This window comes from Engystomops pustulosus, chromosome 1 (genome assembly GCF_040894005.1).
Source record: "Engystomops pustulosus chromosome 1, aEngPut4.maternal, whole genome shotgun sequence".
Classification (NCBI taxonomy): Eukaryota; Metazoa; Chordata; class Amphibia; order Anura; family Leptodactylidae; genus Engystomops; species Engystomops pustulosus.
Genome location: NC_092411.1, coordinates 216,190,985 through 216,206,277, shown reverse-complemented (window position 1 = coordinate 216,206,277; position 15,293 = coordinate 216,190,985). Strand labels below are relative to the sequence as shown.

Genomic DNA, 15,293 nt, shown 5'->3' with positions numbered 1-15,293 from the left:
CTCATGAGCTTGTGTCTGAGCTTTCATTTTTTTGGATGGAGAAATGGTATGTGATGTAGAGACCCCAGAGATCTAAATAAGTGTTTTACATCTGTCCAAAGCTTCGAAGACCGACAGAGGGTCCTGGAAGATGCTTTTATTTGTGATCTATATTTGGATATTTGATCGGCTTATAGAAATTATAGCCATTTAACCTTTAGTTATTACTTTTTAGGTTGTAGAAGCTAGTTGGGCTCAGTTCACACCAGCGCTGTGGTTTTCAGTTACACCCTCCTTTTTAGAAGTTGAACATAAGGTCTTCCATTAATCTTCCATTCCCCGTAGGTTTAAATGCATCTTCCGTTATTTATAGTGGGAAAAAAGATGCGCCATTTCCTCCTCTATTAATAAAGTGAAGTGGAAACTGCCAAACTCAGGTGTGAACTTGGCCTAAGATGTAAAGAGAATCCTCATTCATTAAAGAGCGGCTGTCCCAGTGACTGCAGGACTATAGTGGTAGTAATAATCTCTAATAAGACATTAGAGAGTAATAACATGGTTATATGAAACAATAGTAGTGAGGGCCCGATCGCAGGATGTTTTCTTCCCTCTGTATGATTTCTATTGGGACCCCCGTGTTATCATGTCATGCTCCTTACGATTTGTACCTTCACATCAGTGATGTGCACGCTTTGTCTTTCCATCTGGTTTTGGAGCACAAGTCTCTGCATGTAGTGACAGTCTGCAGCCTTCTTGGCATGCTGGAAATGTTAGGCTCACAACAGCTGGAGTGTAAACATGGGCTCTTCTCATTTATGGTTTTTTGCATTACTTGGCTTTAATGTGTCAAATGCAGAGGGAGGGGCTGGGGAATCCTGTGGAAATGCTTCTAGGGCCTCAATATACCGAAAAATTCCTGTACAACAGGCCCTGAAAATTAGTACAAATCCAGGTGGAAAAGACATCTCAACCTCTTTTGTCATTTCCTCCAGATCTCTATTTGCTGTCAGTGGTTTACAGTATTTTTGTTTGTCAAGATGCTGTAAAACCTGCCCAGACGTGTTCCTTCCTCCAGCACTGAGCTACCATAGTCAGATGGGCTTCTACGACGTGGCAGAGTGTATAAAATGTGTTGGTGCAGACATCATTATATGTGTAATTTTAGAGCTACTCTATAATAAAAGCCTTTTGCGTGATGCCAGAGCTTATAGTACTCTATAATGCCTTGTTGTTGACCACAGCATAGGACATAAATGTATTACTGCAGGGGCCCAATAGCAAAATTCTACAAGGACTGCAAATTCCAATTTTCTGTGCATCATGGGGCCTTAACAGGTTTCGGCCAAACTATGAGTGAATCCAAAGGTCTCTTAGGAGAGAGCAGCATCCTGCCCTCTATTCACTCACTCATGGGGGGAGATTTATCATGGGTCTCTTAGAGCAGAACTGTTCTAGTTGCACATGGCAATCATTCAGAGCTCAGCTTTTATTTTCCCACAGCTGTTTATTGAATTAAAGCTGCGCTCTGATTGGTTTCCATGGGCAACTAGACCAGTTTTACCTCAGAAACTTGATGATGAATCTCCCTCATGGTGTTTGCAAACCCTATACAACAACTGAGGAGAGAAGATTTGCCTAATTACATCGCTGTTAATGTTTGCGTTTATGAAATGCAAAAAAAGAAAGTTTAACTCGCTTGTTAATATTAGGATAAAGCAATGCATGCATTAACATCACTTTAATATTGCTTTTGTAAACCCAAATGTTAATAGCAATGTAATAAGACAAATCTCCTCTCCTTAGCTGTTGTGTTACGTTTCAAAACGCAATGTAAACGACATGTGTGAACGCAGTGTAACCCGCTCCACACCAGTAAGTCCTGCTAGTATGGAGCAGGTAAGTAGGACTTTCCTCCCTCTGTTTTGTGGGTTGTGAGGGTTTTGAAGGGTCATCCAACAATCATTCATTTATCTCCAATCTAGAATGTCAAAAATTGTAAACACAAAGGGGCAGATTTACTTATCCGGTCCGTTCGCGATCCAGCGGAGCGTTCTCTGCGCTGGATTCGGGTCCAGCCGGGATTCATCAAGGTAGTCCCTCCGCTGTCCACCAGGTGGCGCTGCTGCGCTGAAAAGCATCTGAACGCACTCGAGTTCACCGGGCCGGACCAAGTGAAGTTAAGCGGGTCCCAAGCGACACATTTCTTTTTTTAAATGCGGCGGTTTTTCCGAATCCGTCGGGTTTTCGCTCGGCCACGCCCCCCGCCCCCATGTTTTGTAGCTTATGTTACGTCAAGTGAAAGGGGGATGGATACATTGTCTTTTGGGAAAAATTCCTTTTTAAATGTCCATACAAAAAAGAAAATCCAAGTCCGCACAGTGAATGACCTGTCCAATCAAAATTGAGACAAAACTCTATTATCCTACATGTTCTAGGCTGATAGTGACCTGTCCACAGTGACTTAAGGTTGTTGCTGTGATTCAAAGGTGCCTCTAATAAATACTAACTTGTGAGGGATGGTTTAAATAGTTATTTATTAAGTTGCGATTAATCACTGTGTAGACTTTTGCTTTCCCGTTCACATTGGAGTCTGTTTTTCTTTTGATCGTTGTAAAAAATCTAATTAAATCTACTGTCATGTTGTTACACAATAAAACATAAAAAGACGAAGGGAGATGAAAACCTTTTATTGATGCCTTCCATAAAATGGTTGTGTCTTTAAGAAAGCTTATATAATTGTAATGTGTGCTGCAGATAAAAGCAAAGTCTAAAACATCTGATGAAAAGTCATTCCACTATAAAATCGGAAATCAGCTCTGCCACTGGAATGCACAGTCGTGTTTCTTCTCTTGACTGTTTGCTACATGTAACATAGTTACATTGGAGCTTATTCAGACAGGCTTGTCCTTTTCTCAGCTGTAAAAAATGCATGTGTGGTGTCCGTATTTTATCTACATACATTCCAGGGCTGTGGATAAAATGGTCCGACTCTCTGAGAAGATTTACACTTTCTTAACTACAGGCAGTCCCCTACTTAAGAACACCCGACTTACATACGACCTGTAGTTACAAACGGACCTCTGGATGTTGGTAATTTACTGTACTTTAGCCTTAGGCTACAATAAACAGCTATAACGGTTATCACAGGTCTCTCCAATGAAGCTTTATTGCTAATCCTGGTTCTTATGACAATACAACATTTTTAAAAACCAATTGTCACAGAGGCAAAAAAAAATTTGGCTGAGGTTACAATTATAAAATATACAGTTCCGACTTACATACAAATTCAACTTAAGAACAAACATACAGAACCTATCTAGTACGTAACCCGGGGACTGCCTGTATTTGCGCTACTGGGTAGATCCCAGCAGCGTGAATAGAAATATGTTTATTAGGAGCTGTGTCAGTTTTGGTTTACTCATAAAATTGGCGTTATTCAAAGAAAGCCCAAGTTCTCCAGGGGCGTCACCAGAGCCCCTCCAGAGCCTCCATGGGCTCTAGTGATGCCACCCAAAGCACTTGGGCCTTATTTGAAGATGGTTAAACAAAATTTTATGAGGAAACTAAAGGATCACAGCTCCTAATAAACATATTTATATCCGCAAACAAATCATCATAGTTAATAAAGTGGAAATCTAATGATGGATTTCCTTTAAAAAGGCTAACACACACACATGTATGTATTTGTTAAACACCTTTTTAATGTAAGTGTACTCACGTTTTATAATTGCTTGCAATTAATATAATACAGGGTAAATGGATTTTTTTTTCTACATTGTTCTTTAGTCTTCAGGTTATGGAATTTTATTAAAATAAATAAACATAGGAAGTTCAGAGGTGGCGACTTAATTGTCTGAAATGATGTTGGAATGTTACTTTTCCGTAGTGACAGTAGGATTTTAAAATCTGGTGTATTTTCTGTGTTTGACTAATTCTAAGAATATGTGTTCTAAGAAAACTGTATGTAGTTGTAGGTTTCTTTCAGATAAATGCCTTCCTAAGCTTAAGTAAGCATGTTCTTTTTTTAATTACAGGTTTTCGCAAGATAAGTCTGGATGATCTCCGAAAAGCCTACATAGTAAAAGACGTACAGCAATATATTCTGCACCGTTTAGACCAGGAAGAAGCTTTAAGGCAGCATTTAACTAAGGAAACTGCAGAAATGTTAAATCAACTACACATAAAAAGCAGCGGGTGCTTTCTTTACCTGGAACGTGTATTGGATGGCGTTGTAGAGAATTTTATTATGCTTCGTGAAATTCGTGACATCCCTGGAACTTTAAACGGTTTATACCTCTGGCTCTGTCAGCGGCTGTTTGTAAGAAAACAGTTTGCAAAGGTCCAACCCATCCTAAATGTGATTCTTGCCGCATGCAGGCCTTTGACCACCACTGAACTTTTTCATGCAGTTTGGACCAAAAACATGTCATTGACCCTGGAAGATTTTCAACGAAAGCTTGATGTTCTATCAAAAGTCCTTGCAGATGGGTCAGGAAACACTAAAATCCTCTTCCATTACAGTTTTGCAGAGTGGTTGCTGGATGTAAAGCACTGCACTCAGAAATACCTTTGTAATGCTGCTGAAGGCCATCGAATGCTTGCAATGAGTTTTACGTGTCGAGCAAAAGAGCTAACACCAGTGGAGGTGCAGGAGTTTGGGTTGCATCTTATACATTCAAACTTGCAGTTGACAAACTCTGAATTGGCGTTATGGATGATCTGGAATGGAACTTGTGTTAAAGACTCTCTTTGTACTGTAATACCAAAAGAACAAGAGGTGCTACAGTTGTTGGTCAAGGCAGGTGCACATGTAGACAGTGAAGACGACAGGACTTGTTGCATTGTAAGACAGGCCTTGGAAAGAGAAGATTCTATCCGCACCCTTCTAGATAATGGAGCCTCAGTTAATCAGTGTGACTCCAATGGAAGAACTTTATTGGCCAACGCTGCTTATAGCGGTAATCTCGATGTTGTCAATTTACTTGTTTCCAGAGGGTCTGATCTTGAAATCGAAGATGCCAATGGACAAACAGCACTTACTTTAGCTGCTCGTCAAGGACATGTAAAGGTTGTTAATTGTTTAATTGGATGTGGTGCAAATATAAACCATTGTGATCATGATGGCTGGACGGCTCTAAGATCTGCCGCATGGGGTGGGCATACTGAAGTTGTTTCTGCACTTTTATATGCTGGAGCAAAAGTTGACTGTGCAGATGCAGATAGTCGAACAGCTTTAAGAGCTGCGTCCTGGGGGGGACATGAAGATATTGTTCTGAATTTGCTTCAGCATGGAGCAGAGGTTAATAAAGCTGACAATGAAGGTAGGACTGCTCTGATTGCTGCTGCATACATGGGACATCGAGAAATTGTGGAGCATCTTTTAAGTCACGGTGCAGAAGTTGACCATGAAGATGTGGATGGACGGACAGCTTTATCAGTAGCTGCTTTATGTGTTCCTGCAAGCAAAGGTCATGCATCAGTAGTAAGTCTCCTGATTGAACGGGGAGCAGAAGTGGATCATTGTGATAAAGATCTAATGACTCCATTACTTGTTGCTGCTTATGAAGGACATGTAGATGTTGTTGACTTGCTCTTAGAAGGTGGCGCAGATGTTGATCATACTGACAAAAATGGCCGTACCCCCTTACTTGCAGCAGCCTCCATGGGACATGCATCCGTTGTTAATACTTTACTTTTTTGGGGTGCTGCAGTAGATAGCATTGATAGTGAAGGTAGAACTGTTCTTAGCATATCTTCTGCTCAAGGGAATGTTGAAGTTGTGAGAACACTCTTGGATAGAGGCCTTGATGAAAACCATAGGGATGGTGGTGGCTGGACTCCGCTACATATGGCTGCCTTTGAAGGTCATAGATTGATCTGTGAAGCATTGATTGAACAAGGTGCTCGGACGAATGAAATCGATAACGATGGAAGAATTCCTTTAGTATTGGCTGCGCAGGAAGGTCATTATGACTGTGTTCAAATTCTTTTAGAAAATAAATCTCCAGTTGATCAAAAGGGATATGACGGACAAAATGCTTTACGTGTTGCCTCACTAGAAGGGCATAGAGACATAGATGAGCTACTTCTTAGTCATGGTGCAGACATAAATGCCAAAGATGCGGATGGAAGACCGACACTTTACATATTAGCGCTGGAGAATCAATTAACAATGGCTGAATATTTTTTAGAGAATGGTGCAAACGTGGAAGCGAGCGATGCTGAAGGAAGGACAGCTTTACATGTTTCCTGCTGGCAGGGACATTTAGAGGTGGTCCAGTCTCTCATATCTTACAGGGCTGATGTCAACGCTTCCGACAATGAAAAACGTTCTGCCTTACAATCAGCGGCATGGCAAGGTCATGTGAAAGTTGTTCAGCTGTTAATTGAGAATGGTGCTCTTGTTGACCATGCTTGTAACCAAGGAGCCACTGCACTTTGCATTGCTGCCCAGGAAGGACATACTGATGTTGTACAAGTTCTACTAGAACATGGTGCTGACCCCAACCACGCCGATCAGTTTGGAAGAACTGCTATGCGTGTTGCAGCCAAAAATGGACATTTACAGATAATTAAACTGCTTGAAAAGTATGGAGCCTCAACTCTGAATGGGTGCAACCCTTCTCCTGTCCACACAATGGAGCAAAAAGCCTTAAATCCATCATCTACAAAAGTGCAGTCTTTAACAATAAAATCAAACAGCTCGTCCAGCACCGGAGGCGGGGATGTACATCCTGCAATGCGTGGTTTATGCAATGGTCCATCTCATGCTTTTAGCTCGCCTTCAGAATCTCCAGATTCTACAGTGGACAGACACAAGTCATCCCTATCAAATAATTCCCTAAAAAGTTCTAAAAACTCTTCTCTTCGTACAACCTCCTCTACTGCGACTGCACAAACTGTGCCTATTGATAGCTTCCATTGCCTTTCTTTTACAGAGCAGATTCAGCAACATTCACTTCCACGGAGTAGAAGTAGGCAGTCAATAGTATCCCCTTCTTCAACAACTCACTCTTTAGGTCAGAATAATTCTCCTACGAGTGAATTTGAATGGAGCCAAGTCAAGCCTAGTTTAAAATCCACAAAAACAAATAAAGGGGGCAAAGCAGAAACCTCAAATAAATCTAGTTCTGGATCAAAGAAAACCAAGCAAAGCGGCTGTTCCCAGACTAAGGTATTAGAATACGAAATGACTCAGTTTGACAAAAGAGTACATATTCCAAGTCCTGTGACTGGTATGAATGTACCACTAAAGCAGATCCCTGAAGACACATCAAAAATACAAATTACCTCAGTGCAGCAGGAGGTCGGTCGTTCGCAGCAGCAGTTCCTCATCCAACAGCAAAGTGCGGAGCAAAAGAAGAGAAATGGAATCATGACCAACCCCAATTATCACCTTCAAGGAAACCAGGTTTTCCTTGGTAGAGTTTCTGTGCCGCGGGCAGTACAAGGTCGGGGGCATCAGGATGTTTTGGATGGCTACCCTTCAACAGAAACTGAATTAGGCCTTAAACAGTCCCTGAAGCTTCAGATTGATGGAACAGACCCTAGCTTTAATTACAAAAAGGAAACGCCACTATAAATGGTAAGAATTTTTTTTAAATAAAACATTTTGTTCAGCATTTCCATAATATTTATCATCCAACAGTAGATGCGAAGCAGATAGGACACCATATACAGTCTGCAAGCAGCATGTTATAGAGTAGGAGTTCCTGGGCATATTGTTCCTTGTGTTCAGCTGCAAGCAGCATGTTATGGAGCAGGAGTACCTGGGCATTTTGTATCCTGTGTCCGATTTATGGCTTGATATAGAGCAGGAGGAGCTGAGCATATTGTACACTGTGTTCAACTGCTAGTAGCATGTTATAGAGCAGGATGAGCTGATAGATGGTGGGTCAACAAAGCGCAGGGATGTCCATTAGAGTTGAGGTGAGAGGTATAACAAAAGCTAAACATACTGCTAAATCACAGTTTACATTTTCCTCTACGCATTACTCACATGTTTCATGGCGATTAGATATCTCATACATGTTACTGGGTTTTATTGCAATACTTGAATGCTAAATAAGATTTTGTAAGTCCTGATAAAAATGAAGCAAAATACTAGTACATATACACATTTATTCTGCCCCAAGGAACAAACGAATCCTGAATGTTGAAATCTTGTTTGCCCACTTCTTCCCTTGGCGGTTTGTGGCCCTTACACACTTAGATTTGTTTACCAGTCCTGCTGACATTAGGTGGAGGGCTCAGGACTTATTGTCAGGTTAGAAGGTGCTTGTGGTAGAAATCATAAACTTTCACTTTAATGTATGGGGGACGTATATACGGCCGACGTATGGGCTCACGTACGGCACCGTACCGCTCCGTAGCCCGGGAAAAGATAGGACATGTCCTATCTCTTCCCGTGTTACGGCGCCGTGCGCTGTATCTCCCTATGGAGAGGGGCGGGGGGTGAGCAGCGCTCATCCCCATCTCCTCTCCGCAGCGTCGATGTAAGCCCGCCTTACTACGGTACAGCGGGCATACATCGTGTGAATGTAGCCTTACACTGTATATACTGGCAGCAAATTACCATGAAAGTGTTAGCACATACATTTTTCCTCTGGAGGGGTTGCCAGTAACACTTATGTCCTATCTAAACATGGTTGTCTGGTTGAAGATTACAAAAGGATACCATGGGGGAAGGTTATCATGGGTTGTACTCCAGGTTTTCCCCTACGTAGGTGTGCAAGGCCAGTCAGATCCTCTTGCTATATCAAGCACTAGCAAAGGGAACATCACGACTGGCGCAGTCATGATAAATCCCCCCCCCCTTCCGCTATAACTTCAGAATGGGACTTGATATCGTGGCATAGACTGACTTTCAATATGGATTTTATATCAACAATGTGTCATTTTGGACACAAAATCTGTAAAATTGATCCTGGTGACATCTGTGTAGAAATCACCGCTGTCCAAAAGTTATGGTGAGACTCTAGTTTATGCCATCTGTGTAGTTCAAGCACAGCAGGGAGGAGCCTCTCCTTTTAGCCCTGTTAATAAATAATTATATATTATATAGTTAGCATATTCTGAAGCACTTTTACAAATCACAGATCACAAATGCTGCATTACAGAATACAGACCACATTATGGAACGATGGGAGTCTCTGTTGCTCTTTCCCGATTTGCATGTGATTAGATGTAAATGTCTGTGATCAGGAGAAGCTCCTCCCCACTGTGTTTGAATTAAGTTTAATGCAGCGTGTGAACACCGACTGAAGGTCTTTCAACCTCCCAGCATTGCACGTAAACCTTTTATTGCGAATGTAAAAATAAACCTCCTAAATTTATCCTTTCCTTTTACAGGTTGCAAAAGCACACGACTATAGTATACTGGAGAATAGAAGACTCCCAACAACCATAAAATTATTGGTTATGGCTTCCGTAACATCTGCAGTGATATTGACTTGAAAATCCCTTTAATGTGCCTACCTGTAGGCAGCGTAATGTTTAAAAAAAAAAAAATGCTAAAAATGTGCTTAAAGATGTTTTGTGCACAGAAATGCACTTTGTAACTGCACCTAAAACCCTATTTTTTCCTGTTTCCTCCATTTAAAAACAAGTGCAGCTTTTCAGATGGAAGTGAAACATAATAAATATGCATGTCCTGCCATGAACAGAATTACTCCCCCCTCTCGTCTTGTTTCTGCTGTGAAGTAAGAAGACGTGCGGCTAAAAGAAGTCCAGTCCTGACAGCGTCTGAAAATAGAACCTGTGCAGGAGTTGTAAATGAAAAAAGCCTATATTTTCTGCAGTATTTACCTCCAGTATGTAATTAAGAACCCGCGTCTTGCCCGGACATGCCCTGCACAGTCAGAGTCACGCAGTGCCCATCCCCCTTTGCAGTGGAGTTGAATGTATTAAAGCTCAACTTTCCTTGGATCCATATTTATCCACCACTGACGGTTTCAGTGTTATGTATTTTTCTGGTGTTAATGTTCTTGATACTTATTTAAAGAAACTTTGTAACCAGTTATGTTGTCTTTGTCCAGTGAGAGGAAGGAGTACATATCTACCTGTTTATGTCAGCAGTGGACAGATACAAATGTGTCAGATACTAACCCTAGTTCCCTTACATAGTAATGTTGAGGCATATTTATTTTCCACGCGCCGCTCCTGGGTAATACTATAATCGTGACGCCTCTGCTGAGGGATTGCAACATGTTATCAAAGTTTAGAATTTTCTTGTCCCTGTGGGACATGTACTTAGTGATAAAAACAAGTTCTTAAATAGTAGCCTTAAGAATGCTAATGGCTCATATGAAAAGAAGCGCAGTCGTTTTCCTGTACTGCTCATTCACCGCTCTGTTAAGGTTTAAAAGTTGCCAATTTTTACGGACTGTTGATTTAAGTGACTATTTATTATTTTTTTTGTACCAAATAAACTGTGTCTGTCTGTGCCTTTCTGCCCAATCAAACTAATTCCAGCTCCATATAGTGGACTAAAACCCTTCTACTGGAAGAAAGTGGACAAAGATGTTGACAAATGCTGGCGCACTCCTCTCTACAGGCCCCCATATGCATGAAAGCGATTTCATCTGACTCCTATGGCCAACTGTGGTCAGTTTGTGAAATGTGGACAACGCGCTGGCCGGATTGCACGGACCGGCCACAGTGCAACTCCATGTATCATAGTGCTATATGTAGCAAGGAGTCCCTGCTTCCCCACAAAACTTTATGATTAGAGGGTAAGAAGGGACTCCTTGCATCATATCAAGATGACACACTGAGTCCCACTGACACACTGAGCGCTGGGTTTTGGTCCATGATTCTGGACAGCGCAGGGTTAGTTTTTCACAGACCGACCATGGTGGTGGAAAACCTAATACCTATGCATAATTTTCTTGTTACTCTGTGTCACATCTATAAGTAACATAAGGATCGGGCAGTTTAATTGGTGGATTTGGACGGTAACCGTGCTTAGCAGCGCCCCCTTTGGTCGTGATTTTTATCTGGTGCCCCTCCCCTGCACTGAGATCTCCCGGGATTGCACTACCCATGCACAAGAGTTCAGTGTGAGGCACTGTGGTGCCAGATGGTACTGGTGATTACATACAACACCATAGCGGGCGGCTTAGGGAAAGGTTTAGTGAGCAGAGGGCAATAATTCTGAAGATTGGTACCACCCATTAATATTATTTCATAAATGACACTTCAGCCACTATATGGTATTGTAGTTTCATAGGCAGAAAAGAGCGGATAGACTTCCATTAACAGCTAATTGACAGTCGTTCGTTATTGGTTTTACATTTATTTTGGCTTTCAGTCAGCAGCTCCATTTCAGAAAAACGTACCACAATCGGGGGAAGGGTAAAAACAAATATATTTTTCTCTTTTGGTCATTTTTACCCCTCCAAGAACTTGTTTTAACTGGTAAAACCACTAGTATTTTTTTTTTTTGGTTAAAAGATGCATCAGCTGGAAGAAGTAAGAGCTCTTGAATATTTACATTTACCCTATTATTTTGTATCATCCAATGTGCTTTATTATTGGTGGTTTTGCTTACTAAACTCGGCAGTATTTCATTTGTCTGTATAATGTTACTTTACAAATCATTTACTCTGCTATGCAAATGTATTTTGCTCCATTCTTTTATGGGAAAAAAACATTCATTTTACATTTTGTTCTGTTCTTGAATGTAAATATCTAATGTAAATTGAATTGAAACATTGTAAATTTCTTTTTATTTTATTCCTTGTATGATATTCAGCAAAAGACTCCTATGTATATTAAAGTGCATAATAAATATATTTGCTTTTCATCAATTCTCATTACTCTTTTATATGTCATTTGAGGGTGTTGTCCCATGATTTAATATATAACAGGAAGTTTATATAGGAGAAAACTACTTTTATCTGTATCCAAAAAGAGTACTTTTATCTGTAGATATTGCTGTTACTTAACATATATTTTGGGACTATATCATGTTCTTTATAGCAATAGTCAGGAGGAACCAGCACTGCCTCTCTCAGCAGGATGTCCCACCATTATCTTCAGTTTCTATTATCAGCTGAAATTCATCAGACAGTGATTTGCCAGAAGCTTGTCTTTGATGTGAATAACACTCTCCTAAAGTTTAAAGGGAACCTGTCACCAGGGACCTTGTTTTCACTGAAGACTAGTTGTAGAAGCCCATCACACCTGCATTGCAAATACGCCTTTCTGTCTTCTCTAAGCATTTGCATTGAAATATAATTGTGTGTTATAACTTTCCTTGCACCCTGACAGTATCCTCTGTGTAGTTACATAGGTTGGGCTTTGGTTTGGATGCATTTCAAAAAACAACATGTGACTTGTCTGTACTGCAGGCTGCCTCCATCTTTGTGCTCCTGTACAGCTCCTCCCTCTCCCACTGATGTCAGCACACCAGGATGTGAGTTCTGTGAAGGAGCAGGAGGAGGGGGCCAAGATCTGAGGAGTTTGCAGCACAGACAAATCACATGTTTGTTGGGGTTTTTTTTAACTGCATCCAAACCAAAGCCCAACCCCTGTGACTACTCAGAGGATTTTGTCAGGGTGCAAGGACAGTTATAACACACAATTGTATTATATAATGTAAATGCTTATAAAAGGCAGAGAGGCGTTTTTGTAATGCAAGTGTGATGGGCTTCTGCAACCTGTCTTAAGTGAAAATGAGATCCCTGGTGACAGGTTCTCTTTTACACCCTTCTAAATAAGTCATGAAAGTTATTAAAGATTTCAATACTTTAAAGGAAATCTACCATCAAAATCCATTATGATAAACCAGGGACACCTACTCATAGATCCATGCACTGTGACTGTGGTAATCTTCTTATATTTGTTATCCATGGCCTCCTTCACTCTAAAATCTACTTTAAAATTCAGCTTGAAGGGCTCCTGGCAGTGGCATCGCAGGGGATGCGACCGACCCTGGAAACCGGTCCGCACCTGCTCACCGTTCAGACGCTGATTGCATTACTAGGAAAAGGCTCCCACTTCTTAGTGTACATTTGCACCCTGTTAGCCACGGAGAGCCGAAGAAGAGTGGAGAAATCAGGGAGTATATTTGCTGGTGAACCTTCGAGAATACTAGTTTTCTTCGTCAGAGACCACTTTGTAAGGTTTGAATCTCTGCATTAATTTATACTCCCATTCTTTTCTTTTCCTCTGTGTCTTGAAATGTCTCATTAAAAAAGTAGTCTGCAAGTCTTCCATAGTGCAGTCCTCTGTGGAGAAATATGCATCTACTCGGAGATCTTTTCTTACATATTTAATATCAAATCGGTGCAAGCTCATTTGTGGAAACGGGCAAGTTCTGGCCTGTTTCCCCAACATAAATGCCTGTGGTTGGACACTGTTCACACATAATAACATATACCACATTAGAAGACCTGCAGGAAAACATCCCCTTGATCTTATGTACCTGCTGTGATTGAGGTACAGGTACATAGTAACCCGTGCTGACATGTTTTACATCTGTTATGCAGACAGGGTGAGGTACCATTTTCTGATGGGGTCTCAGGGCACTCCGGACAACAAGGTATGGTGGTTGCCAGAAGTAAAGAAGAGGAGGGACTGGGAATATTTCTTTACGTCTTGAATCTTTATGCAGGATCGTTTGAAGTTCTTTGTCAGTATGAAGTAGGATCTCCACGAGTGGGCTGTAAGTGACTACTAGGGGTACCGTGGCCTCCTGTTGCGTCTCCTTATGTGTGAGTTAATGGTCTCTGTTGATGGCTGCTTTACTTATTTGGTCTTCAGTCACTTTTGGTCTGTAGCCCAACTGTAGAAATTCAGACCTGAGCTCCAGGAGGTGTTTTTCCAGGTCTGTCTTCTCTGAGTATATATGGTTGTAGCTTATGGCCTGGCTGTATATGAAGGATTGTCTGGGGTGGAAGCGGTTATTTCTCAGGTAGGCTGTTCTGTTGGTTTATGGTACATTGTTGTGGTGTAAGTGTATCTCATTATCTGAGTAGCTTAATTTCACATTGATGGCGGTGTGAAAGTTGTAATCCTCACAGAATTTAAGCAGGGCCTCCTCACCTACAGTCCAGATGATCACAATGTCATCAATATAACAGAGGTAGATCATGGGTTTTGTGGTGCATGTAGATGAGTAAGCACCTTCCAGTTCAGCCATAAAAAGATTAGCATACTGTGGTGCACACCATGAACCCATTGATGTTCCCATACACTGTAGGTACAGATCCTCTCCAAATGAGAAATAGTTGTGGATGAGCACAAATTGTATGAGATCTGAGACCAGTTCTGTTGGTAAGTTGTGCTTCTCCATGTGTGCCCGGCAGGCTGTTATTCCATCATTGTGGGGAATTTTAGTGTAAAGAGATTCCACATCCATGGTGGCCAGTTTTGTACCATTAGGAAGAGGGCCTACTGCCTTGGGTTTATTTAAGAGGTCAGTAGTGTCCTGGCTGTAGATTGGAGTATTACTGACCAGGGGTCTGGAGCTTCTGTAGTCCGCTAAAATCTGCTAATTTTGTCATTCTTCTCTATCAGGCCTACAAGAAATAGGTATATACTGTAGGTATATGTATATATATCTACAAGACAGATGTTTTTATAGACCACACAGAATGGGAGAAAGATGCATTACCATTCACATCTACTTCTCTGCCCTTATTTTCTCTAGTAATATTTCTTTAGGCTTGAGGGACAACAATATAATAAGCAGAATCCGGCTATAAAGTAGCATTTGTTACTAGCAATGAATGACTCAGTCATAGCAAAAACGTGTTTTGTTTAAGTACAAGAATCTTAAGAACTTCATTTTACAAGTAAAGTAAATGAGTAGGTTGTGAATAAGTCCTCCGCAAACAGTGATCTTTTTATTTCATGGGAAAGAAAGTAGCGTAGACCAGCAATGGGGACAATCACCTCAATTGTATTCTCATCTATCGTACCTCAGTTCTGCTGTGCTTGCAGGAATACTTGTCAAGTAGTATGAAATGTATCCAAAAGCATGGCTATCGTATGGTGTCTAGCACTAAATATGACCTTGTCTTAAAGGAGTTTTTAGCGCCAAACAAGTTAGGCCCTATCCACAGTATAGGCCTTAACTTGCTGATCGGTGGGAGTCTCAGCAATCTCTCTCAGCTCCATAGGGATAAATGTAGCAGAACAGACAAGCTTGGCTCCACTCATTTGGGGGAACGATGAGGGGTGCAACTGAGGTACCACGGACCCCCCGTTCTCGTGATCTGTGGGGGTCTCTGTGATGTTAGGCGATCAGCAAGTTAGGCCCATCCTGTGGATAGGGCCTAACTTGTTTGCTGGGAAACCCCCTTTAA

The 15,293-nt window shown here is 41.3% G+C and overlaps 1 protein-coding gene across 3 annotated transcripts in view; it reads left to right on the top strand.

Annotated features, from left to right (window-relative positions):
• The window catches only part of ANKRD50 (ankyrin repeat domain containing 50), a 38,869-nt gene extending 27,594 nt beyond the window's left edge, over nt 1-11,275 (top strand). For all 3 annotated transcript variants that reach the window (XM_072119380.1, XM_072119381.1, XM_072119382.1), the window contains 2 exons: nt 4,014-7,564; nt 9,331-11,275. In XM_072119380.1, the coding sequence (XP_071975481.1) occupies nt 4,014-7,561 (3,548 nt within the window). In that variant the 3' untranslated portion in view covers nt 7,562-7,564; nt 9,331-11,275. The remainder of the gene's footprint in view (nt 1-4,013; nt 7,565-9,330) is intronic.
• The last annotated feature ends 4,018 nt before the right edge of the window (nt 11,276-15,293 follow it).